This window comes from Necator americanus, chromosome I, assembly GCF_031761385.1.
Source record: "Necator americanus strain Aroian chromosome I, whole genome shotgun sequence".
NCBI classification, from domain to species: Eukaryota; Metazoa; Nematoda; class Chromadorea; order Rhabditida; family Ancylostomatidae; genus Necator; species Necator americanus.
In genome coordinates, this window is record NC_087371.1 from 33,204,944 (window position 1) to 33,229,231 (window position 24,288).

Sequence of the window (24,288 nt, forward strand, 5' to 3'; positions counted from 1 at the left end):
ACATTTGCTGAAGTAACATTCCGTGTAGACATCTAAAGTCAATTATAACTACAAAACTAGAGTTTGGAGTTTTCATCGAAGTGACAAAATAATATTAATGTACAAATAGAAAGAAGGACATAAATAAATCTTCAAAATGATGAGTTATGGTCCTCAAATCCTACAAATAGGCGTCAGTAAAGCAAGACCAAAAATGATGACTTATGGGGCACTTACACGTGCTTACATTAACGAACAGAATATGCGTTTTCGAAATACACTATTATAATTGATGAATAAATCATATTTTCTGGTGATGACGCGTTTCTCCGTGAAAAGTTCGTTTCTTTTCGCTCCTCGCCTTTTCGTCTGCCAATCTCCGCTGGTGTGCCATGATGTCCATCCACAGTAGGCCGCGTGGCGCAATGGATAACGCGTCTGCCTACGGAGCAGAAGATTGCAGGTTCGAATCCTGCCGTGGTCGAGAACTTTTCGCTCCTCGCCTTTTCGTCTGCTAATCACCGTTGGAGTGCCACGATATCCATCCACAGCAGGCCGCGTGGCGCAATGGATAACGAGTCTGCCTACGGAGCAGAAGATTGCAGGTTCGAATCCTGCCGTGGTCGAGAACTTTTCGCTCCACGCCTTTTGGTCTGCCAATCTCCGCTGGTGTGCCATGACATGTACTAGTTAAGCAAGCATATTCAATGTTCTTACATTGGGCCGCGTGGCGCAATGGATAACGCGTCTGCCTACGGAGCAGAAGATTGCAGGTTCGAATCCTGCCGTGGTCGAGAACTTTTCGCTCCTCGCCTTTTCGTCTGCCAATCACCGCTGGTGTGCCATGACATGTACTAGTTAAGCAAGCATATTCAATGTTCTTACATTGGGCCGCGTGGCGCAATGGATAACGCGTCTGCCTACGGAGCAGAAGATTGCAGGTTCGAATCCTGCCGTGGTCGAGAACTTTTCGCTCCTCGCCTTTTCGTCTGCCAATCTCCGCTGGTGTGCCATGACATGTACTAGTTAAGCAAGCATATTCAATGTTCTTACATTGGGCCGCGTGGCGCAATGGATAACGCGTCTGCCTACGGAGCAGAAGATTGCAGGTTCGAATCCTGCCGTGGTCGAGAACTTTTCGCTCCTCGCCTTTTCGTCTGCCAATCACCGCTGGTGTGCCATGACATGTACTAGTTAAGCAAGCATATTCAATGTTCTTACATTGGGCCGCGTGGCGCAATGGATAACGCGTCTGCCTACGGAGCAGAAGATTGCAGGTTCGAATCCTGCCGTGGTCGAGAACTTTTCGCTCCACGCCTTTTGGTCTGCTAATCACCGTTGGAGTGCCACGATATCCATCCACAGTAGGCCGCGTGGCGCAATGGATAACGCGTCTGCCTACGGAGCAGAAGATTGCAGGTTCGAATCCTGCCGTGGTCGAGAACTTTTCGCTCCACGCCTTTTGGTCTGCTAATCACCGTTGGAGTGCCACGATATCCATCCACAGTAGGCCGCGTGGCGCAATGGATAACGCGTCTGCCTACGGAGCAGAAGATTGCAGGTTCGAATCCTGCCGTGGTCGAGAACTTTTCGCTCCTCGCCTTTTCGTCTGCCAATCTCCGCTGGTGTGCCATGATGTCCATCCACAGTAGGCCGCGTGGCGCAATGGATAACGCGTCTGCCTACGGAGCAGAAGATTGCAGGTTCGAATCCTGCCGTGGTCGAGAACTTTTCGCTCCTCGCCTTTTCGTCTGCCAATCTCCGCTGGTGTGCCATGATGTCCATCCACAGTAGGCCGCGTGGCGCAATGGATAACGCGTCTGCCTACGGAGCAGAAGATTGAAGGTTCGAATCCTGCCGTGGTCGAGAACTTTTCGCTCCTCGCCTTTTCGTCTGCTAATCACCGTTGGAGTGCCACGATATCCATGCACAGCAGGCCGCGTGGCGCAATGGATAACGAGTCTGCCTACGGAGCAGAAGATTGCAGGTTCGAATCCTGCCGTGGTCGAGAACTTTTCGCTCCACGCCTTTTGGTCTGCCAATCTCCGCTGGTGTGCCATGACATGTACTAGTTAAGCAAGCATATTCAATGTTCTTACATTGGGCCGCGTGGCGCAATGGATAACGCGTCTGCCTACGGAGCAGAAGATTGCAGGTTCGAATCCTGCCGTGGTCGAGAACTTTTCGCTCCTCGCCTTTTCGTCTGCCAATCTCCGCTGGTGTGCCATGATGTCCATCCACAGTAGGCCGCGTGGCGCAATGGATAACGCGTCTGCCTACGGAGCAGAAGATTGCAGGTTCGAATCCTGCCGTGGTCGAGAACTTTTCGCTCCTCGCCTTTTCGTCTGCCAATCTCCGCTGGTGTGCCATGATGTCCATCCACAGTAGGCCGCGTGGCGCAATGGATAACGCGTCTGCCTACGGAGCAGAAGATTGCAGGTTCGAATCCTGCCGTGGTCGAGAACTTTTCGCTCCTCGCCTTTTCGTCTGCTAATCACCGTTGGAGTGCCACGATATCCATCCACAGCAGGCCGCGTGGCGCAATGGATAACGAGTCTGCCTACGGAGCAGAAGATTGCAGGTTCGAATCCTGCCGTGGTCGAGAACTTTTCGCTCCACGCCTTTTGGTCTGCCAATCTCCGCTGGTGTGCCATGACATGTACTAGTTAAGCAAGCATATTCAATGTTCTTACATTGGGCCGCGTGGCGCAATGGATAACGCGTCTGCCTACGGAGCAGAAGATTGCAGGTTCGAATCCTGCCGTGGTCGAGAACTTTTCGCTCCTCGCCTTTTCGTCTGCCAATCACCGCTGGTGTGCCATGACATGTACTAGTTAAGCAAGCATATTCAATGTTCTTACATTGGGCCGCGTGGCGCAATGGATAACGCGTCTGCCTACGGAGCAGAAGATTGCAGGTTCGAATCCTGCCGTGGTCGAGAACTTTTCGCTCCACGCCTTTTGGTCTGCCAATCTCCGCTGGTGTGCCATGACATGTACTAGTTAAGCAAGCATATTCAATGTTCTTACATTGGGCCGCGTGGCGCAATGGATAACGCGTCTGCCTACGGAGCAGAAGATTGCAGGTTCGAATCCTGCCGTGGTCGAGAACTTTTCGCTCCTCGCCTTTTCGTCTGCTAATCACCGTTGGAGTGCCACGATATCCATCCACAGCAGGCCGCGTGGCGCAATGGATAACGAGTCTGCCTACGGAGCAGAAGATTGCAGGTTCGAATCCTGCCGTGGTCGAGAACTTTTCGCTCCACGCCTTTTGGTCTGCCAATCTCCGCTGGTGTGCCATGACATGTACTAGTTAAGCAAGCATATTCAATGTTCTTACATTGGGCCGCGTGGCGCAATGGATAACGCGTCTGCCTACGGAGCAGAAGATTGCAGGTTCGAATCCTGCCGTGGTCGAGAACTTTTCGCTCCACGCCTTTTGGTCTGCTAATCACCGTTGGAGTGCCACGATATCCATCCACAGTAGGCCGCGTGGCGCAATGGATAACGCGTCTGCCTACGGAGCAGAAGATTGCAGGTTCGAATCCTGCCGTGGTCGAGAACTTTTCGCTCCTCGCCTTTTCGTCTGCTAATCACCGTTGGAGTGCCACGATATCCATCCACAGCAGGCCGCGTGGCGCAATGGATAACGAGTCTGCCTACGGAGCAGAAGATTGCAGGTTCGAATCCTGCCGTGGTCGAGAACTTTTCGCTCCACGCCTTTTGGTCTGCCAATCTCCGCTGGTGTGCCATGACATGTACTAGTTAAGCAAGCATATTCAATGTTCTTACATTGGGCCGCGTGGCGCAATGGATAACGCGTCTGCCTACGGAGCAGAAGATTGCAGGTTCGAATCCTGCCGTGGTCGAGAACTTTTCGCTCCACGCCTTTTGGTCTGCTAATCACCGTTGGAGTGCCACGATATCCATCCACAGTAGGCCGCGTGGCGCAATGGATAACGCGTCTGCCTACGGAGCAGAAGATTGCAGGTTCGAATCCTGCCGTGGTCGAGAACTTTTCGCTCCACGCCTTTTGGTCTGCTAATCACCGTTGGAGTGCCACGATATCCATCCACAGTAGGCCGCGTGGCGCAATGGATAACGCGTCTGCCTACGGAGCAGAAGATTGCAGGTTCGAATCCTGCCGTGGTCGAGAACTTTTCGCTCCTCGCCTTTTCGTCTGCTAATCACCGTTTGGATGTGCCACGATATCCATCCACAGCAGGCCGCGTGGCGCAATGGATAACGCGTCTGCCTACGGAGCAGAAGATTGCAGGTTCGAATCCTGCCGTGGTCGAGAACTTTTCGCTCCTCGCCTTTTCGTCTGCCAATCTCCGCTGGTGTGCCATGATGTCCATCCACAGTAGGCCGCGTGGCGCAATGGATAACGCGTCTGCCTACGGAGCAGAAGATTGCAGGTTCGAATCCTGCCGTGGTCGAGAACTTTTCGCTCCTCGCCTTTTCGTCTGCAATCTCCTCTAATCACCGTTGGAGTGCCACGATATCCATCCACAGTAGGCCGCGTGGCGCAATGGATAACGCGTCTGCCTACGGAGCAGAAGATTGCAGGTTCGAATCCTGCCGTGGTCGAGAACTTTTCGCTCCACGCCTTTTGGTCTGCCAATCTCCGCTGGTGTGCCATGACATGTACTAGTTAAGCAAGCATATTCAATGTTCTTACATTGGGCCGCGTGGCGCAATGGATAACGCGTCTGCCTACGGAGCAGAAGATTGCAGGTTCGAATCCTGCCGTGGTCGAGAACTTTTCGCTCCTCGCCTTTTCGTCTGCCAATCACCGCTGGTGTGCCATGACATGTACTAGTTAAGCAAGCATATTCAATGTTCTTACATTGGGCCGCGTGGCGCAATGGATAACGCGTCTGCCTACGGAGCAGAAGATTGCAGGTTCGAATCCTGCCGTGGTCGAGAACTTTTCGCTCCACGCCTTTTGGTCTGCCAATCTCCGCTGGTGTGCCATGACATGTACTAGTTAAGCAAGCATATTCAATGTTCTTACATTGGGCCGCGTGGCGCAATGGATAACGCGTCTGCCTACGGAGCAGAAGATTGCAGGTTCGAATCCTGCCGTGGTCGAGAACTTTTCGCTCCTCGCCTTTTCGTCTGCCAATCACCGCTGGTGTGCCATGATATCCATCCACAGTAGGCCGCGTGGCGCAATGGATAACGCGTCTGCCTACGGAGCAGAAGATTGCAGGTTCGAATCCTGCCGTGGTCGAGAACTTTTCGCTCCTCGCCTTTTCGTCTGCTAATCACCGTTGGAGTGCCACGATATCCATCCACAGCAGGCCGCGTGGCGCAATGGATAACGAGTCTGCCTACGGAGCAGAAGATTGCAGGTTCGAATCCTGCCGTGGTCGAGAACTTTTCGCTCCACGCCTTTTGGTCTGCCAATCTCCGCTGGTGTGCCATGACATGTACTAGTTAAGCAAGCATATTCAATGTTCTTACATTGGGCCGCGTGGCGCAATGGATAACGCGTCTGCCTACGGAGCAGAAGATTGCAGGTTCGAATCCTGCCGTGGTCGAGAACTTTTCGCTCCTCGCCTTTTCGTCTGCTAATCACCGTTGGAGTGCCACGATATCCAATGTTCCACAGTAGGCCGCGTGGCGCAATGGATAACGCGTCTGCCTACGGAGCAGAAGATTGCAGGTTCGAATCCTGCCGTGGTCGAGAACTTTTCGCTCCACGCCTTTTGGTCTGCTAATCACCGTTGGAGTGCCACGATATCCATCCACAGTAGGCCGCGTGGCGCAATGGATAACGCGTCTGCCTACGGAGCAGAAGATTGCAGGTTCGAATCCTGCCGTGGTCGAGAACTTTTCGCTCCACGCCTTTTGGTCTGCTAATCACCGTTGGAGTGCCACGATATCCATCCACAGTAGGCCGCGTGGCGCAATGGATAACGCGTCTGCCTACGGAGCAGAAGATTGCAGGTTCGAATCCTGCCGTGGTCGAGAACTTTTCGCTCCACGCCTTTTGGTCTGCTAATCACCGTTGGAGTGCCACGATATCCATCCACAGTAGGCCGCGTGGCGCAATGGATAACGCGTCTGCCTACGGAGCAGAAGATTGCAGGTTCGAATCCTGCCGTGGTCGAGAACTTTTCGCTCCTCGCCTTTTCGTCTGCTAATCACCGTTGGAGTGCCACGATATCCATCCACAGCAGGCCGCGTGGCGCAATGGATAACGCGTCTGCCTACGGAGCAGAAGATTGCAGGTTCGAATCCTGCCGTGGTCGAGAACTTTTCGCTCCTTTTCTGGTGTGCCCATGATGTCCATCCACAGTAGGCCGCGTGGCGCAATGGATAACGCGTCTGCCTACGGAGCAGAAGATTGCAGGTTCGAATCCTGCCGTGGTCGAGAACTTTTCGCTCCTCGCCTTTTCGTCTGCTAATCACCGTTGTTAGTGCCACGATATCCATCCACAGTAGGCCGCGTGGCGCAATGGATAACGCGTCTGCCTACGGAGCAGAAGATTGCAGGTTCGAATCCTGCCGTGGTCGAGAACTTTTCGCTCCTCGCCTTTTCGTCTGCCAATCTCCGCTGGTGTGCCACATGTACTAGTTAAGAAATGTCCATCCACAGTAGGCCGCGTGGCGCAATGGATAACGCGTCTGCCTACGGAGCAGAAGATTGCAGGTTCGAATCCTGCCGTGGTCGAGAACTTTTCGCTCCTCGCCTTTTCGTCTGCTAATCACCGTTGGAGTGCCACGATATCCATCCACAGTAGGCCGCGTGGCGCAATGGATAACGCGTCTGCCTACGGAGCAGAAGATTGCAGGTTCGAATCCTGCCGTGGTCGAGAACTTTTCGCTCCACGCCTTTTGGTCTGCTAATCACCGTTGGAGTGCCACGATATCCATCCACAGTAGGCCGCGTGGCGCAATGGATAACGCGTCTGCCTACGGAGCAGAAGATTGCAGGTTCGAATCCTGCCGTGGTCGAGAACTTTTCGCTCCACGCCTTTTGGTCTGCTAATCACCGTTGGAGTGCCACGATATCCATCCACAGTAGGCCGCGTGGCGCAATGGATAACGCGTCTGCCTACGGAGCAGAAGATTGCAGGTTCGAATCCTGCCGTGGTCGAGAACTTTTCGCTCCACGCCTTTTGGTCTGCCAATCACCGCTGGTGTGCCACGAAAATATCCAATGTTCTCACAGTAGGCCGCGTGGCGCAATGGATAACGCGTCTGCCTACGGAGCAGAAGATTGCAGGTTCGAATCCTGCCGTGGTCGAGAACTTTTCGCTCCTCGCCTTTTCGTCTGCCAATCACCGCTGGTGTGCCATGACATGTACTAGTTAAGCAAGCATATTCAATGTTCTTACATTGGGCCGCGTGGCGCAATGGATAACGCGTCTGCCTACGGAGCAGAAGATTGCAGGTTCGAATCCTGCCGTGGTCGAGAACTTTTCGCTCCACGCCTTTTGGTCTGCCAATCACCGCTGGTGTGCCATGACATGTACTAGTTAAGCAAGCATATCCAATGTTCTTACATTGGGCCGCGTGGCGCAATGGATAACGCGTCTGCCTACGGAGCAGAAGATTGCAGGTTCGAATCCTGCCGTGGTCGAGAACTTTTCGCTCCACGCCTTTTGGTCTGCTAATCACCGTTGGAGTGCCACGATATCCATCCACAGTAGGCCGCGTGGCGCAATGGATAACGCGTCTGCCTACGGAGCAGAAGATTGCAGGTTCGAATCCTGCCGTGGTCGAGAACTTTTCGCTCCTCGCCTTTTCGTCTGCTAATCACCGTTGGAGTGCCACGATATCCATCCACAGTAGGCCGCGTGGCGCAATGGATAACGCGTCTGCCTACGGAGCAGAAGATTGCAGGTTCGAATCCTGCCGTGGTCGAGAACTTTTCGCTCCACGCCTTTTGGTCTGCCAATCTCCGCTGGGGAATAATAAAATATTCAATGCATTGCCGCGTGGCGCAATGGATAACGCGTCTGCCTACGGAGCAGAAGATTGCAGGTTCGAATCCTGCCGTGGTCGAGAACTTTTCGCTCCCGCCTTTTGTCTGCCAATCACCGTTGGAGTGCCACGATGTCCATCCACATTGGGCCGCGTGGCGCAATGGATAACGCGTCTGCCTACGGAGCAGAAGATTGCAGGTTCGAATCCTGCCGTGGTCGAGAACTTTTCGCTCCACGCCTTTTGGTCTGCCAATCACCGCTGGTGTGCCATGATATCCATCCACTAGTTAAGGCTTTCGCGTGGCGCAATGGATAACGCGTCTGCCTACGGAGCAGAAGATTGCAGGTTCGAATCCTGCCGTGGTCGAGAACTTTTCGCTCCTCGCCTTTTCGTCTGCTAATCACCGTTGGAGTGCCACGATATCCATCCACAGCAGGCCGCGTGGCGCAATGGATAACGCGTCTGCCTACGGAGCAGAAGATTGCAGGTTCGAATCCTGCCGTGGTCGAGAACTTTTCGCTCCACGCCTTTTGGTCTGCCAATCTCCGCTGGTGTGCCATGACATGTACTAGTTAAGCAAGCATATTCAATGTTCTTACATTGGGCCGCGTGGCGCAATGGATAACGCGTCTGCCTACGGAGCAGAAGATTGCAGGTTCGAATCCTGCCGTGGTCGAGAACTTTTCGCTCCTCGCCTTTTCGTCTGCCAATCACCGCTGGTGTGCCATGATATCCATTTCCACAGTAGGCCGCGTGGCGCAATGGATAACGCGTCTGCCTACGGAGCAGAAGATTGCGGTTCGAATCCTGCCGTGGTCGAGAACTTTTCGCTCCACGCCTTTGTAATCACTGTTGTGCCACATATCCATCCACAGTAGGCCGCGTGGCGCAATGGATAACGCGTCTGCCTACGGAGCAGAAGATTGCAGGTTCGAATCCTGCCGTGGTCGAGAACTTTTCGCTCCACGCCTTTTGGTCTGCTAATCACCGTTGGTGTGCCACGATATCCATCCACAGAATTTTTTTTTGGCCGCGTGGCGCAATGGATAACGCGTCTGCCTACGGAGCAGAAGATTGCAGGTTCGAATCCTGCCGTGGTCGAGAACTTTTCGCTCCACGCCTTTTGGTCTGCTAATCACCGTTGGAGTGCCACGATATCCATCCACAGTAGGCCGCGTGGCGCAATGGATAACGCGTCTGCCTACGGAGCAGAAGATTGCAGGTTCGAATCCTGCCGTGGTCGAGAACTTTTCGCTCCACGCCTTTTGGTCTGCTAATCACCGTTGGAGTGCCACGATATCCATCCACAGTAGGCCGCGTGGCGCAATGGATAACGCGTCTGCCTACGGAGCAGAAGATTGCAGGTTCGAATCCTGCCGTGGTCGAGAACTTTTCGCTCCTCGCCTTTTCGTCTGCTAATCACCGTTGGAGTGCCACGATATCCAATGTTCTCACAGTAGGCCGCGTGGCGCAATGGATAACGCGTCTGCCTACGGAGCAGAAGATTGCAGGTTCGAATCCTGCCGTGGTCGAGAACTTTTCGCTCCTCGCCTTTTCGTCTGCCAATCTCCGCTGGTGTGCTGACATGTGCTTTACACGCATATCCAATGTTCTCACAGTAGGCCGCGTGGCGCAATGGATAACGCGTCTGCCTACGGAGCAGAAGATTGCAGGTTCGAATCCTGCCGTGGTCGAGAACTTTTCGCTCCTCGCCTTTTGGTCTGCGAATCACCGTTGGTGTGCCACGATATCCATCCACAGTAGGCCGCGTGGCGCAATGGATAACGCGTCTGCCTACGGAGCAGAAGATTGCAGGTTCGAATCCTGCCGTGGTCGAGAACTTTTCGCTCCACGCCTTTTGGTCTGCTAATCACCGTTGGAGTGCCACGATATCCATCCACAGTAGGCCGCGTGGCGCAATGGATAACGCGTCTGCCTACGGAGCAGAAGATTGCAGGTTCGAATCCTGCCGTGGTCGAGAACTTTTCGCTCCACGCCTTTTGGTCTGCCAATCTCCGCTGGTGTGCCATGACATGTACTAGTTAAGCAAGCATATTCAATGTTCTTACATTGGGCCGCGTGGCGCAATGGATAACGCGTCTGCCTACGGAGCAGAAGATTGCAGGTTCGAATCCTGCCGTGGTCGAGAACTTTTCGCTCCTCGCCTTTTCGTCTGCCAATCACCGCTGGTGTGCCATGACATGTACTAGTTAAGCAAGCATATTCAATGTTCTTACATTGGGCCGCGTGGCGCAATGGATAACGCGTCTGCCTACGGAGCAGAAGATTGCAGGTTCGAATCCTGCCGTGGTCGAGAACTTTTCGCTCCACGCCTTTTGGTCTGCCAATCTCCGCTGGTGTGCCATGACATGTACTAGTTAAGCAAGCATATTCAATGTTCTTACATTGGGCCGCGTGGCGCAATGGATAACGCGTCTGCCTACGGAGCAGAAGATTGCAGGTTCGAATCCTGCCGTGGTCGAGAACTTTTCGCTCCTCGCCTTTTCGTCTGCTAATCACCGTTGGAGTGCCACGATATCCATCCACAGCAGGCCGCGTGGCGCAATGGATAACGCGTCTGCCTACGGAGCAGAAGATTGCAGGTTCGAATCCTGCCGTGGTCGAGAACTTTTCGCTCCACGCCTTTTGGTCTGCCAATCACCGCTGGTGTGCCACGACATGTACTAGTTAAGCAAGCATATTCAATGTTCTTACATTGGGCCGCGTGGCGCAATGGATAACGCGTCTGCCTACGGAGCAGAAGATTGCAGGTTCGAATCCTGCCGTGGTCGAGAACTTTTCGCTCCACGCCTTTTCGTCTGCCAATCTCCGCTGGTGTGCCATGACATGTACTAGTTAAGCAAGCATATTCAATGTTCTTACATTGGGCCGCGTGGCGCAATGGATAACGCGTCTGCCTACGGAGCAGAAGATTGCAGGTTCGAATCCTGCCGTGGTCGAGAACTTTTCGCTCCACGCCTTTTGGTCTGCTAATCACCGTTGGTGTGCCACGTTCTAGTTAAGCAAGCATATTCAGTTCTCACAGTGGGCCGCGTGGCGCAATGGATAACGCGTCTGCCTACGGAGCAGAAGATTGCAGGTTCGAATCCTGCCGTGGTCGAGAACTTTTCGCTCCACGCCTTTTGGTCTGCTAATCACCGTTGGAGTGCCACGATATCCATCCACAGTAGGCCGCGTGGCGCAATGGATAACGCGTCTGCCTACGGAGCAGAAGATTGCAGGTTCGAATCCTGCCGTGGTCGAGAACTTTTCGCTCCACGCCTTTTGGTCTGCTAATCACCGTTGGAGTGCCACGATATCCATCCACAGTAGGCCGCGTGGCGCAATGGATAACGCGTCTGCCTACGGAGCAGAAGATTGCAGGTTCGAATCCTGCCGTGGTCGAGAACTTTTCGCTCCACGCCTTTTGGTCTGCTAATCACCGTTGGAGTGCCACGATATCCATCCACAGTAGGCCGCGTGGCGCAATGGATAACGCGTCTGCCTACGGAGCAGAAGATTGCAGGTTCGAATCCTGCCGTGGTCGAGAACTTTTCGCTCCACGCCTTTTGGTCTGCTAATCACCGTTGGAGTGCCACGATATCCATCCACAGTAGGCCGCGTGGCGCAATGGATAACGCGTCTGCCTACGGAGCAGAAGATTGCAGGTTCGAATCCTGCCGTGGTCGAGAACTTTTCGCTCCACGCCTTTTGGTCTGCTAATCACCGTTGGAGTGCCACGATATCCATCCACAGTAGGCCGCGTGGCGCAATGGATAACGCGTCTGCCTACGGAGCAGAAGATTGCAGGTTCGAATCCTGCCGTGGTCGAGAACTTTTCGCTCCACGCCTTTTGGTCTGCTAATCACCGTTGGAGTGCCACGATATCCATCCACAGTAGGCCGCGTGGCGCAATGGATAACGCGTCTGCCTACGGAGCAGAAGATTGCAGGTTCGAATCCTGCCGTGGTCGAGAACTTTTCGCTCCACGCCTTTTCGTCTGCTAATCACCGTTGGAGTGCCACGATATCCATCCACAGTAGGCCGCGTGGCGCAATGGATAACGCGTCTGCCTACGGAGCAGAAGATTGCAGGTTCGAATCCTGCCGTGGTCGAGAACTTTTCGCTCCTCGCCTTTTCGTCTGCCAATCACCGTTGGTGTGCCACATGATATCCATCCACAGTAGGCCGCGTGGCGCAATGGATAACGCGTCTGCCTACGGAGCAGAAGATTGCAGGTTCGAATCCTGCCGTGGTCGAGAACTTTTCGCTCCTCGCCTTTTCGTCTGCCAATCTCCGCTGGTGTGCCATGATGTCCATCCACAGTAGGCCGCGTGGCGCAATGGATAACGCGTCTGCCTACGGAGCAGAAGATTGCAGGTTCGAATCCTGCCGTGGTCGAGAACTTTTCGCTCCACGCCTTTTGGTCTGCTAATCACCGTTGGAGTGCCACGATATCCATCCACAGTAGGCCGCGTGGCGCAATGGATAACGCGTCTGCCTACGGAGCAGAAGATTGCAGGTTCGAATCCTGCCGTGGTCGAGAACTTTTCGCTCCACGCCTTTTGGTCTGCCAATCTCCGCTGGTGTGCCATGACATGTACTAGTTAAGCAAGCATATTCAATGTTCTTACATTGGGCCGCGTGGCGCAATAGATAACGCGTCTGCCTACGGAGCAGAAGATTGCAGGTTCGAATCCTGCCGTGGTCGAGAACTTTTCGCTCCTCGCCTTTTCGTCTGCCAATCACCGCTGGTGTGCCATGACATGTACTAGTTAAGCAAGCATATTCAATGTTCTTACATTGGGCCGCGTGGCGCAATGGATAACGCGTCTGCCTACGGAGCAGAAGATTGCAGGTTCGAATCCTGCCGTGGTCGAGAACTTTTCGCTCCACGCCTTTTGGTCTGCCAATCTCCGCTGGTGTGCCATGACATGTACTAGTTAAGCAAGCATATTCAATGTTCTTACATTGGGCCGCGTGGCGCAATGGATAACGCGTCTGCCTACGGAGCAGAAGATTGCAGGTTCGAATCCTGCCGTGGTCGAGAACTTTTCGCTCCTCGCCTTTTCGTCTGCTAATCACCGTTGGAGTGCCACGATATCCATCCACAGCAGGCCGCGTGGCGCAATGGATAACGAGTCTGCCTACGGAGCAGAAGATTGCAGGTTCGAATCCTGCCGTGGTCGAGAACTTTTCGCTCCACGCCTTTTGGTCTGCCAATCTCCGCTGGTGTGCCATGACATGTACTAGTTAAGCAAGCATATTCAATGTTCTTACATTGGGCCGCGTGGCGCAATGGATAACGCGTCTGCCTACGGAGCAGAAGATTGCAGGTTCGAATCCTGCCGTGGTCGAGAACTTTTCGCTCCACGCCTTTTGGTCTGCTAATCACCGTTGGAGTGCCACGATATCCATCCACAGTAGGCCGCGTGGCGCAATGGATAACGCGTCTGCCTACGGAGCAGAAGATTGCAGGTTCGAATCCTGCCGTGGTCGAGAACTTTTCGCTCCTCGCCTTTTCGTCTGCTAATCACCGTTGGAGTGCCACGATATCCATCCACAGCAGGCCGCGTGGCGCAATGGATAACGAGTCTGCCTACGGAGCAGAAGATTGCAGGTTCGAATCCTGCCGTGGTCGAGAACTTTTCGCTCCACGCCTTTTGGTCTGCCAATCTCCGCTGGTGTGCCATGACATGTACTAGTTAAGCAAGCATATTCAATGTTCTTACATTGGGCCGCGTGGCGCAATGGATAACGCGTCTGCCTACGGAGCAGAAGATTGCAGGTTCGAATCCTGCCGTGGTCGAGAACTTTTCGCTCCTCGCCTTTTCGTCTGCCAATCACCGCTGGTGTGCCATGACATGTACTAGTTAAGCAAGCATATTCAATGTTCTTACATTGGGCCGCGTGGCGCAATGGATAACGCGTCTGCCTACGGAGCAGAAGATTGCAGGTTCGAATCCTGCCGTGGTCGAGAACTTTTCGCTCCCGCCTTTTGTCGCCAATCCCGCTGGTTGCATGACATGATACTTGGTAATTTTCGCTCCCGCCTTTTGGTCTGCTAATCACCGTTGGAGTGCCACGATATCCAATTTCTCACAGTAGGCCGCGTGGCGCAATGGATAACGCGTCTGCCTACGGAGCAGAAGATTGCAGGTTCGAATCCTGCCGTGGTCGAGAACTTTTCGCTCCACGCCTTTTGGTCTGCTAATCACCGTTGGAGTGCCACGATATCCATCCACAGTAGGCCGCGTGGCGCAATGGATAACGCGTCTGCCTACGGAGCAGAAGATTGCAGGTTCGAATCCTGCCGTGGTCGAGAACTTTTCGCTCCACGCCTTTTGGTCTGCTAATCACCGTTGGAGTGCCACGATATCCATCCACAGTAGGCCGCGTGGCGCAATGGATAACGCGTCTGCCTACGGAGCAGAAGATTGCAGGTTCGAATCCTGCCGTGGTCGAGAACTTTTCGCTCCACGCCTTTTGGTCTGCTAATCACCGTTGGAGTGCCACGATATCCATCCACAGTAGGCCGCGTGGCGCAATGGATAACGCGTCTGCCTACGGAGCAGAAGATTGCAGGTTCGAATCCTGCCGTGGTCGAGAACTTTTCGCTCCTCGCCTTTTCGTCTGCTAATCACCGTTGGAGTGCCACGATATCCATCCACAGCAGGCCGCGTGGCGCAATGGATAACGCGTCTGCCTACGGAGCAGAAGATTGCAGGTTCGAATCCTGCCGTGGTCGAGAACTTTTCGCTCCACGCCTTTTGGTCTGCCAATCACCGCTGGTGTGCCATGATATGCTCCATCCACAGTAGGCCGCGTGGCGCAATGGATAACGCGTCTGCCTACGGAGCAGAAGATTGCAGGTTCGAATCCTGCCGTGGTCGAGAACTTTTCGCTCCACGCCTTTTGGTCTGCTAATCACCGTTGGAGTGCCACGATATCCATCCACAGTAGGCCGCGTGGCGCAATGGATAACGCGTCTGCCTACGGAGCAGAAGATTGCAGGTTCGAATCCTGCCGTGGTCGAGAACTTTTCGCTCCACGCCTTTTGGTCTGCCAATCTCCGCTGGTGTGCCATGACATGTACTAGTTAAGCCAGCATATTCAATGTTCTTATGGCCGCGTGGCGCAATGGATAACGCGTCTGCCTACGGAGCAGAAGATTGCAGGTTCGAATCCTGCCGTGGTCGAGAACTTTTCGCTCCTCGCCTTTTGGTCTGCTAATCACCGTTGGGTGCCACGATATCCATTTCTCACAGTAGGCCGCGTGGCGCAATGGATAACGCGTCTGCCTACGGAGCAGAAGATTGCAGGTTCGAATCCTGCCGTGGTCGAGAACTTTTCGCTCCTCGCCTTTTCGTCTGCCAATCACCGCTGGTGTGCCATGACATGTACTATAGTTAATCCAGCATATTCAATGTTCTTATATGGGCCGCGTGGCGCAATGGATAACGCGTCTGCCTACGGAGCAGAAGATTGCAGGTTCGAATCCTGCCGTGGTCGAGAACTTTTCGCTCCACGCCTTTTGGTCTGCCAATCTCCGCTGGTGTGCCATGACATGTACTAGTTAAGCAAGCATATTCAATGTTCTTACATTGGGCCGCGTGGCGCAATGGATAACGCGTCTGCCTACGGAGCAGAAGATTGCAGGTTCGAATCCTGCCGTGGTCGAGAACTTTTCGCTCCACGCCTTTTGGTCTGCTAATCACCGTTGGAGTGCCACGATATCCATCCACAGTAGGCCGCGTGGCGCAATGGATAACGCGTCTGCCTACGGAGCAGAAGATTGCAGGTTCGAATCCTGCCGTGGTCGAGAACTTTTCGCTCCTCGCCTTTTCGTCTGCTAATCACCGTTGGAGTGCCACGATATCCATCCACAGCAGGCCGCGTGGCGCAATGGATAACGAGTCTGCCTACGGAGCAGAAGATTGCAGGTTCGAATCCTGCCGTGGTCGAGAACTTTTCGCTCCACGCCTTTTGGTCTGCCAATCTCCGCTGGTGTGCCATGACATGTACTAGTTAAGCAAGCATATTCAATGTTCTTACATTGGGCCGCGTGGCGCAATGGATAACGCGTCTGCCTACGGAGCAGAAGATTGCAGGTTCGAATCCTGCCGTGGTCGAGAACTTTTCGCTCCTCGCCTTTTCGTCTGCCAATCACCGCTGGTGTGCCATGTTTAATATCCAATTTCTCACAGTAGGCCGCGTGGCGCAATGGATAACGCGTCTGCCTACGGAGCAGAAGATTGCAGGTTCGAATCCTGCCGTGGTCGAGAACTTTTCGCTCCACGCCTTTTGGTCTGCTAATCACCGTTGGAGTGCCACGATATCCAGTCCAGCATTGTCTTACATTGGGCCGCGTGGCGCAATGGATAACGCGTCTGCCTACGGAGCAGAAGATTGCAGGTTCGAATCCTGCCGTGGTCGAGAACTTTTCGCTCCACGCCTTTTGGTCTGCCAATCACCGCTGGTGTGCCATGACATGTACTAGTTAAGCAAGCATATTCAATGTTCTTACATTGGGCCGCGTGGCGCAATGGATAACGCGTCTGCCTACGGAGCAGAAGATTGCAGGTTCGAATCCTGCCGTGGTCGAGAACTTTTCGCTCCACGCCTTTTGGTCTGCTAATCACCGTTGGAGTGCCACGATATCCATCCACAGTTGGCCGCGTGGCGCAATGGATAACGCGTCTGCCTACGGAGCAGAAGATTGCAGGTTCGAATCCTGCCGTGGTCGAGAACTTTTCGCTCCACGCCTTTTGGTCTGCTAATCACCGTTGGAGTGCCACGATATCCATCCACAGTAGGCCGCGTGGCGCAATGGATAACGCGTCTGCCTACGGAGCAGAAGATTGCAGGTTCGAATCCTGCCGTGGTCGAGAACTTTTCGCTCCACGCCTTTTGGTCTGCTAATCACCGTTGGAGTGCCACGATATCCATCCACAGTAGGCCGCGTGGCGCAATGGATAACGCGTCTGCCTACGGAGCAGAAGATTGCAGGTTCGAATCCTGCCGTGGTCGAGAACTTTTCGCTCCTCGCCTTTTCGTCTGCCAATCACCGCTGGTGTGCCACGATATCCAATTTCTCACAGTAGGCCGCGTGGCGCAATGGATAACGCGTCTGCCTACGGAGCAGAAGATTGCAGGTTCGAATCCTGCCGTGGTCGAGAACTTTTCGCTCCACGCCTTTTGGTCTGCCAATCACCGCTGGTGTGCCTACTTTTTGGATATCCATCCACAGTAGGCCGCGTGGCGCAATGGATAACGCGTCTGCCTACGGAGCAGAAGATTGCAGGTTCGAATCCTGCCGTGGTCGAGAACTTTTCGCTCCACGCCTTTTGGTCTGCTAATCACCGTTGGAGTGCCACGATATCCATCCACAGTAGGCCGCGTGGCGCAATGGATAACGCGTCTGCCTACGGAGCAGAAGATTGCAGGTTCGAATCCTGCCGTGGTCGAGAACTTTTCGCTCCACGCCTTTTGGTCTGCCAATCACCGCTGGTGTGCCACGATATCCATCCACAGTAGGCCGCGTGGCGCAATGGATAACGCGTCTGCCTACGGAGCAGAAGATTGCAGGTTCGAATCCTGCCGTGGTCGAGAACTTTTCGCTCCACGCCTTTTCGTGCATATCTCCATATGTCCTTACATTAGGCCGCGTGGCGCAATGGATAACGCGTCTGCCTACGGAGCAGAAGATTGCAGGTTCGAATCCTGCCGTGGTCGAGAACTTTTCGCTCCACGCCTTTTGGTCTGCAAATCACCGCTGGTGTGCCATGACATTATAGTTAAGAAGATATTAATGTTTTAATTGGGCCACAGTAGGCCGGTGGCGCAATGGATAACGCGTCTGCCTACGGAGCAGAAGATTGCAGGTTCGAATCCTGCCGTGGTCGAGAACTTTTCGCTCCACGCCTTTTGGTCTGCCAATCACCGTTGGAGTGCCACGTTAAGATATCCAATGTTCTTACAGTAGGCCGCGTGGCGCAATGGATAACGCGTCTGCCTACGGAGCAGAAGATTGCAGGTTCGAATCCTGCCGTGGTCGAGAACTTTTCGCTCCACGCCTTTTGGTCTGCTAATCACCGTTGGAGTGCCACGATATCCATCCACAGTAGGCCGCGTGGCGCAATGGATAACGCGTCTGCCTACGGAGCAGAAGATTGCAGGTTCGAATCCTGCCGTGGTCGAGAACTTTTCGCTCCACGCCTTTTGGTCTGCCAATCTCCGCTGGTGTGCCATGACATGTACAGTTAAGCAAGCATATTCAATGTTCTTACATTGGGCCGCGTGGCGCAATGGATAACGCGTCTGCCTACGGAGCAGAAGATTGCAGGTTCGAATCCTGCCGTGGTCGAGAACTTTTCGCTCCTCGCCTTTTGGTCTGCTAATCACCGTTGGAGTGCCACGATATCCAATTCCACAGTAGGCCGCGTGGCGCAATGGATAACGCGTCTGCCTACGGAGCAGAAGATTGCAGGTTCGAATCCTGCCGTGGTCGAGAACTTTTCGCTCCTCGCCTTTTGGTCTGCTAATCACCGTTGGAGTGCCACGATATCCATCCACAGTAGGCCGCGTGGCGCAATGGATAACGCGTCTGCCTACGGAGCAGAAGATTGCAGGTTCGAATCCTGCCGTGGTCGAGAACTTTTCGCTCCACGCCTTTTTGGTCTGCCAATCACCGCTGGTGTGCCATGTATATCCAATGTTCTTACAGTGGGCCGCGTGGCGCAATGGATAACGCGTCTGCCTACGGAGCAGAAGATTGCAGGTTCGAATCCTGCCGTGGTCGAGAACTTTTCGCTCCACGCCTTTTGGTCTGCTAATCACCGTTGGAGTGCCACGATATCCATCCACAGTAGGCCGCGTGGCGCAATGGATAACGCGTCTGCCTACGGAGCAGAAGATTGCAGGTTCGAATCCTGCCGTGGTCGAGAACTTTTCGCTCCACGCCTTTTGGTCTGCTAATCACCGTTGGAGTGCCACGATATCCATCCACAGTAGGCCGCGTGGCGCAATGGATAACGCGTCTGCCTACGGAGCAGAAGATTGCAGGTTCGAATCCTGCCGTGGTCGAGAACTTTTCGCTCCACGCCTTTTGGTCTGCTAATCACCGTTGGAGTGCCACGATATCCATCCACAGTAGGCCGCGTGGCGCAATGGATAACGCGTCTGCCTACGGAGCAGAAGATTGCAGGTTCGAATCCTGCCGTGGTCGAGAACTTTTCGCTCCTCGCCTTTTGGTCTGCCAATCACCGCTGGTGTGCCACGATATCCATCCACAGTCAGGCCGCGTGGCGCAATGGATAACGCGTCTGCCTACGGAGCAGAAGATTGCAGGTTCGAATCCTGCCGTGGTCGAGAACTTTTCGCTCCACGCCTTTTGGTCTGTTAATCACCGTTGGAGTGCCATGATGTCCATCCACAGTAGGCCGCGTGGCGCAATGGATAACGCGTCTGCCTACGGAGCAGAAGATTGCAGGTTCGAATCCTGCCGTGGTCGAGAACTTTTCGCTCCTCGCCTTTTCGTCTGCTAATCACCGTTGGAGTGCCACGATATCCATCCACAGTCAGGCCGCGTGGCGCAATGGATAACGCGTCTGCCTACGGAGCAGAAGATTGCAGGTTCGAATCCTGCCGTGGTCGAGAACTTTTCGCTCCACGCCTTTTGGTCTGCCAATCTCCGCTGGTGTGCCATGACATGTACTAGTTAAGCAAGCATATTCAATGTTCTTACATTGGGCCGCGTGGCGCAATGGATAACGCGTCTGCCTACGGAGCAGAAGATTGCAGGTTCGAATCCTGCCGTGGTCGAGAACTTTTCGCTCCTCGCCTTTTCGTCTGCCAATCACCGTTGGAGTGCCACGATATCCATCCACAGTAGGCCGCGTGGCGCAATGGATAACGCGTCTGCCTACGGAGCAGAAGATTGCAGGTTCGAATCCTGCCGTGGTCGAGAACTTTTCGCTCCCGCCTTTTGGTCTGCCAATCTCCGCTGGTGTGCCATGATGTCCATCCACAGTAGGCCGCGTGGCGCAATGGATAACGCGTCTGCCTACGGAGCAGAAGATTGCAGGTTCGAATCCTGCCGTGGTCGAGAACTTTTCGCTCCACGCCTTTTGGTCTGCCAATCTCCGCTGGTGTGCCACGATATCCATCCACAGTAGGCCGCGTGGCGCAATGGATAACGCGTCTGCCTACGGAGCAGAAGATTGCAGGTTCGAATCCTGCCGTGGTCGAGAACTTTTCGCTCCACGCCTTTTGGTCTGCTAATCACCGTTGGAGTGCCACGATATCCATCCACAGTAGGCCGCGTGGCGCAATGGATAACGCGTCTGCCTACGGAGCAGAAGATTGCAGGTTCGAATCCTGCCGTGGTCGAGAACTTTTCGCTCCACGCCTTTTGGTCTGCCAATCTCCGCTGGTGTGCCACGATATCCAATGTTCTTACAGTGGGCCGCGTGGCGCAATGGATAACGCGTCTGCCTACGGAGCAGAAGATTGCAGGTTCGAATCCTGCCGTGGTCGAGAACTTTTTCGCTCCTCGCCTTTTTCGTCTGCTAATCACCGTTGGAGTGCCACGATATCCAATTTCTCACAGTAGGCCGCGTGGCGCAATGGATAACGCGTCTGCCTACGGAGCAGAAGATTGCAGGTTCGAATCCTGCCGTGGTCGAGAACTTTTCGCTCCTCGCCTTTTCGTCTGCTAATCACCGTTGGAGTGCCACGATATCCATCCACAGTAGGCCGCGTGGCGCAATGGATAACGCGTCTGCCTACGGAGCAGAAGATTGCAGGTTCGAATCCTGCCGTGGTCGAGAACTTTTCGCTCCTCGCCTTTTTCGTCTGCGAATCTCCGTTGGTGTGCCACGATATCCATCCACAGTAGGCCGCGTGGCGCAATGGATAACGCGTCTGCCTACGGAGCAGAAGATTGCAGGTTCGAATCCTGCCGTGGTCGAGAACTTTTCGCTCCACGCCTTTTGGTCTGCCAATCTCCGTTGGTGTGCCATGATATCCATCCACAGTAGGCCGCGTGGCGCAATGGATAACGCGTCTGCCTACGGAGCAGAAGATTGCAGGTTCGAATCCTGCCGTGGTCGAGAACTTTTCGCTCCTCGCCTTTTGGTCTGCTAATCACCGTTGGAGTGCCACGATATCCATCTCACAGTAGGCCGCGTGGCGCAATGGATAACGCGTCTGCCTACGGAGCAGAAGATTGCAGGTTCGAATCCTGCCGTGGTCGAGAACTTTTCGCTCCACGCCTTTTGGTCTGCCAATCTCCGCTGGTGTGCCATGACATGTACTAGTTAAGCAAGCATATTCAATGTTCTTACATTGGGCCGCGTGGCGCAATGGATAACGCGTCTGCCTACGGAGCAGAAGATTGCAGGTTCGAATCCTGCCGTGGTCGAGAACTTTTCGCTCCTCGCCTTTTCGTCTGCCAATCACCGCTGGTGTGCCATGACATGTACTAGTTAAGCAAGCATATTCAATGTTCTTACATTGGGCCGCGTGGCGCAATGGATAACGCGTCTGCCTACGGAGCAGAAGATTGCAGGTTCGAATCCTGCCGTGGTCGAGAACTTTTCGCTCCTCGCCTTTTGGTCTGCCAATCACCGCTGGTGTGCCACGACATGTACTAGTTAAGCAAGGATATTTAATGTTTTTTACATTGGGCCGCGTGGCGCAATGGATAACGCGTCTGCCTACGGAGCAGAAGATTGCAGGTTCGAATCCTGCCGTGGTCGAGAACTTTTCGCTCCACGCCTTTTGGTCTGCCAATCTCCGCTGGTGTGCCATGACATGTACTAGTTAAGCAAGCATATTCAATGTTCTTACATTGGGCCGCGTGGCGCAATGGATAACGCGTCTGCCTACGGAGCAGAAGATTGCAGGTTCGAATCCTGCCGTGGTCGAGAACTTTTCGCTCCACGCCTTTTGGTCTGCTAATCACCGTTGGAGTGCCACGATATCCATCCAAGCATATTATTGGCCGCGTGGCGCAATGGATAACGCGTCTGCCTACGGAGCAGAAGATTGCAGGTTCGAATCCTGCCGTGGTCGAGAACTTTTCGCTCCTCGCCTTTTGGTCTGCTAATCACCGTTGGAGTGCCACGATATCCATCCACAGTAGGCCGCGTGGCGCAATGGATAACGAGTCTGCCTACGGAGCAGAAGATTGCAGGTTCGAATCCTGCCGTGGTCGAGAACTTTTCGCTCCACGCCTTTTGGTCTGCCAATCACCGCTGGGTGTGCCACGATATCCACTCGCACAGCAGGCCGCGTGGCGCAATGGATAACGCGTCTGCCTACGGAGCAGAAGATTGCAGGTTCGAATCCTGCCGTGGTCGAGAACTTTTCGCTCCACGCCTTTTGGTCTGCCAATCACCGTTGGTGTGCCATTTTCGTTCGCACAGTAGGCCGCGTGGCGCAATGGATAACGCGTCTGCCTGCAGGCAGAAGATTGCGGGTTCGAATCCTGCCGTGGTCGGAAACTTTTCGCTCCTCGCCTTTTGGTCTTGCACATCACACTAAGGCCGCGTGGCGCAATGGATAACGCGTCTGCCTACGGAGCAGAAGATTGCAGGTTCGAATCCTGCCGTGGTCGAGAACTTTTCGCTCCACGCCTTTTGGTCTGTTAATCACCGTTGGAGTGCCACGATACCCACCCACGGAAGGCCGCGTGGCGCAATGGATAACGCGTCTGCCTACGGAGCAGAAGATTGCAGGTTCGAATCCTGCCGTGGTCGAGAACTTTTCGCTCCACGCCTTTTGGTCTGCTAATCACCGTTGGAGTGCCACGATATCCATCCACAGTAGGCCGCGTGGCGCAATGGATAACGCGTCTGCCTACGGAGCAGAAGATTGCAGGTTCGAATCCTGCCGTGGTCGAGAACTTTTCGCTCCACGCCTTTTGGTCTGCTAATCACCGTTGGAGTGCCACGATATCCATCCACAGTAGGCCGCGTGGCGCAATGGATAACGCGTCTACCTACGGAGCAGAAGATTGCAGGTTCGAATCCTGCCGTGGTCGAGAACTTTTCGCTCCACGCCTTTTGGTCTGCTAATCACCGTTGGAGTGCCACGATATCCATCCACAGTAGGCCGCGTGGCGCAATGGATAACGCGTCTGCCTACGGAGCAGAAGATTGCAGGTTCGAATCCTGCCGTGGTCGAGAACTTTTCGCTCCTCGCCTTTTCGTCTGCCAATCACCGTTGGTGTGCCACGATCTCCATCCACAGAAGGCCGCGTGGCGCAATGGATTTTACGCGTCTGCCTACGGAGCAGAAGATTGCAGGTTCGGATCCTGCCGTGGTCGAGAACTTTTCGCTCCTCGCCTTTTCGTCTGCCAATCTCCGCTGGTGTGCCATGATGTCCATCCACAGTAGGCCGCGTGGCGCAATGGATTAACGCGTCTGCCTACGGAGCCAGAAGATTGCGGGTTCGAATCCTGCCGTGGTCGAGAACTTTTCGCTCCACGCCTTTTGGTCTGCTAATCCACCGTTGGAGTGTCCACAACGATATCCATCCACAGTAGGCCGCGTGGCGCAATGGATAACGCGTCTGCCTACGGAGCAGAAGATTGCAGGTTCGGATCCTGCCGTGGTCGAGAACTTTTCGCTCCACGCCTTTTGGTCTGCCAATCTCCGCTGGTGTGCCATGACGTGTACTAGTTAAGCCAGCATATTCAATGTTCTTTCACTGGGCCGCGTGGCGCAATAGATAACGCGTCTGCCTACGGGGCAGAAGATTGCAGGTTCAGATCCTGCCACTGGTCCAGGGCTCTTCGCTCCTCGCCTTTTCGTCTGCCAATCACCGCTGGTGTGCCACTGACATGTACTAGTTAAGCAAGCATATTCAATGTTCTTACATTGGGCCGCGTGGCGCAATGGATAACGCGTCTGCCTACGGAGCAGAAGATTGCAGGTTCGAATCCTGCCGTGGTCGAGAACTTTTCGCTCCACGCCTTTTGGTCTGCCAATCTCCGCTGGTGTGCCATGACATGTACTAGTTAAGCAAGCATATTCAATGTTCTTACATTGGGCCGCGTGGCGCAATGGATAACGCGTCTGCCTACGGAGCAGAAGATTGCAGGTTCGAATCCTGCCGTGGTCGAGAACTTTTCGCTCCTCGCCTTTTCGTCTGCTAATCACCGTTAGAGTGCCACGATATCCATCCACAGCAGGCCGCGTGGCGCAATGGATAACAAGTCTGCCTACGGAGCAAAGAAGATTGCAGGTTCGAATCCTACCGTGGTCGAGAACTTTTCGCTCCACGCCTTTTGGTCTGCTAATCTCCGCTGGTGTGCCATGACATGTACTAGTTAAGCAAGCATATTCAATGTTCTTACATTGG

The 24,288-nt window shown here is 54.1% G+C and overlaps 16 protein-coding genes across 17 annotated transcripts; 2 read left to right on the forward strand and 14 right to left on the reverse strand.

Annotated features, from left to right (window-relative positions):
- Nucleotides 1–1,449: 1,449 nt before the first annotated feature.
- Nucleotides 1,450–1,764, reverse strand: RB195_007607 (uncharacterized protein; the record flags this gene model as incomplete). The annotated part of the gene is made up of 1 exon (XM_064181330.1): nucleotides 1,450–1,764. The coding sequence occupies one exon, from the start codon at nucleotides 1,762–1,764 to the stop codon at nucleotides 1,450–1,452; it is 315 nt and encodes a 104-aa protein (XP_064038128.1).
- On the reverse strand, nucleotides 1,662–2,039 carry RB195_007608 (uncharacterized protein; the record flags this gene model as incomplete). Its single annotated transcript, XM_064181331.1, has 1 exon — nucleotides 1,662–2,039. One exon carries the CDS (start codon nucleotides 2,037–2,039, stop codon nucleotides 1,662–1,664), a length of 378 nt encoding a protein of 125 aa, XP_064038129.1.
- RB195_007609 (uncharacterized protein) lies at nucleotides 1,876–2,358 on the reverse strand (the record flags this gene model as incomplete). The annotated part of the gene is made up of 1 exon (XM_064181332.1): nucleotides 1,876–2,358. One exon carries the CDS (start codon nucleotides 2,356–2,358, stop codon nucleotides 1,876–1,878), a length of 483 nt encoding a protein of 160 aa, XP_064038130.1.
- Nucleotides 2,256–2,633, reverse strand: RB195_007610 (uncharacterized protein; the record flags this gene model as incomplete). Its single annotated transcript, XM_064181333.1, has 1 exon — nucleotides 2,256–2,633. One exon carries the CDS (start codon nucleotides 2,631–2,633, stop codon nucleotides 2,256–2,258), a length of 378 nt encoding a protein of 125 aa, XP_064038131.1.
- On the reverse strand, nucleotides 2,470–3,279 carry RB195_007611 (uncharacterized protein; the record flags this gene model as incomplete). The annotated part of the gene is made up of 1 exon (XM_064181335.1): nucleotides 2,470–3,279. One exon carries the CDS (start codon nucleotides 3,277–3,279, stop codon nucleotides 2,470–2,472), a length of 810 nt encoding a protein of 269 aa, XP_064038132.1.
- A 954-nt stretch (nucleotides 3,280–4,233) lies between these two features.
- On the reverse strand, nucleotides 4,234–4,620 carry RB195_007612 (uncharacterized protein; the record flags this gene model as incomplete). The annotated part of the gene is made up of 1 exon (XM_064181336.1): nucleotides 4,234–4,620. One exon carries the CDS (start codon nucleotides 4,618–4,620, stop codon nucleotides 4,234–4,236), a length of 387 nt encoding a protein of 128 aa, XP_064038133.1.
- A 410-nt stretch (nucleotides 4,621–5,030) lies between these two features.
- RB195_007613 (uncharacterized protein) lies at nucleotides 5,031–5,408 on the reverse strand (the record flags this gene model as incomplete). The annotated part of the gene is made up of 1 exon (XM_064181337.1): nucleotides 5,031–5,408. The coding sequence occupies one exon, from the start codon at nucleotides 5,406–5,408 to the stop codon at nucleotides 5,031–5,033; it is 378 nt and encodes a 125-aa protein (XP_064038134.1).
- Nucleotides 5,409–5,984: 576 nt separating this feature from the next.
- Nucleotides 5,985–6,422, reverse strand: RB195_007614 (uncharacterized protein; the record flags this gene model as incomplete). Its single annotated transcript, XM_064181338.1, has 1 exon — nucleotides 5,985–6,422. One exon carries the CDS (start codon nucleotides 6,420–6,422, stop codon nucleotides 5,985–5,987), a length of 438 nt encoding a protein of 145 aa, XP_064038135.1.
- Nucleotides 6,423–8,095: 1,673 nt separating this feature from the next.
- Nucleotides 8,096–8,479, reverse strand: RB195_007615 (uncharacterized protein; the record flags this gene model as incomplete). Its single annotated transcript, XM_064181339.1, has 1 exon — nucleotides 8,096–8,479. One exon carries the CDS (start codon nucleotides 8,477–8,479, stop codon nucleotides 8,096–8,098), a length of 384 nt encoding a protein of 127 aa, XP_064038136.1.
- Nucleotides 8,480–9,571: 1,092 nt separating this feature from the next.
- Nucleotides 9,572–9,949, reverse strand: RB195_007616 (uncharacterized protein; the record flags this gene model as incomplete). Its single annotated transcript, XM_064181340.1, has 1 exon — nucleotides 9,572–9,949. The coding sequence occupies one exon, from the start codon at nucleotides 9,947–9,949 to the stop codon at nucleotides 9,572–9,574; it is 378 nt and encodes a 125-aa protein (XP_064038137.1).
- Nucleotides 9,950–12,136: 2,187 nt separating this feature from the next.
- Nucleotides 12,137–12,514, reverse strand: RB195_007617 (uncharacterized protein; the record flags this gene model as incomplete). The annotated part of the gene is made up of 1 exon (XM_064181341.1): nucleotides 12,137–12,514. The coding sequence occupies one exon, from the start codon at nucleotides 12,512–12,514 to the stop codon at nucleotides 12,137–12,139; it is 378 nt and encodes a 125-aa protein (XP_064038138.1).
- Nucleotides 12,351–13,160, reverse strand: RB195_007618 (uncharacterized protein; the record flags this gene model as incomplete). The annotated part of the gene is made up of 1 exon (XM_064181342.1): nucleotides 12,351–13,160. The coding sequence occupies one exon, from the start codon at nucleotides 13,158–13,160 to the stop codon at nucleotides 12,351–12,353; it is 810 nt and encodes a 269-aa protein (XP_064038139.1).
- Nucleotides 13,161–14,625: 1,465 nt separating this feature from the next.
- RB195_007619 (uncharacterized protein) lies at nucleotides 14,626–15,006 on the reverse strand (the record flags this gene model as incomplete). The annotated part of the gene is made up of 1 exon (XM_064181343.1): nucleotides 14,626–15,006. The coding sequence occupies one exon, from the start codon at nucleotides 15,004–15,006 to the stop codon at nucleotides 14,626–14,628; it is 381 nt and encodes a 126-aa protein (XP_064038140.1).
- Nucleotides 15,007–17,858: 2,852 nt separating this feature from the next.
- On the reverse strand, nucleotides 17,859–20,086 carry RB195_007620 (uncharacterized protein; the record flags this gene model as incomplete). Of its 2 annotated transcripts, XM_064181345.1 has the most annotated exons (2): nucleotides 17,859–18,820; nucleotides 19,537–20,086. In XM_064181345.1, the coding sequence occupies 2 exons, from the start codon at nucleotides 20,084–20,086 to the stop codon at nucleotides 17,859–17,861; spliced, it is 1,512 nt and encodes a 503-aa protein (XP_064038141.1). The 2 variants fall into 2 exon arrangements, with proteins under 2 accessions (XP_064038141.1, XP_064038143.1); XM_064181344.1 differs by lacking the exon at nucleotides 17,859–18,820 and having other exon boundaries at nucleotides 19,499–20,086.
- Nucleotides 19,088–19,465, forward strand: RB195_007621 (uncharacterized protein; the record flags this gene model as incomplete). The annotated part of the gene is made up of 1 exon (XM_064181348.1): nucleotides 19,088–19,465. The coding sequence occupies one exon, from the start codon at nucleotides 19,088–19,090 to the stop codon at nucleotides 19,463–19,465; it is 378 nt and encodes a 125-aa protein (XP_064038142.1).
- A 601-nt stretch (nucleotides 20,087–20,687) lies between the features above and the next one.
- RB195_007622 (uncharacterized protein) lies at nucleotides 20,688–21,065 on the forward strand (the record flags this gene model as incomplete). The annotated part of the gene is made up of 1 exon (XM_064181349.1): nucleotides 20,688–21,065. The coding sequence occupies one exon, from the start codon at nucleotides 20,688–20,690 to the stop codon at nucleotides 21,063–21,065; it is 378 nt and encodes a 125-aa protein (XP_064038144.1).
- Between the last annotated feature and the right edge of the window lie 3,223 nt (nucleotides 21,066–24,288).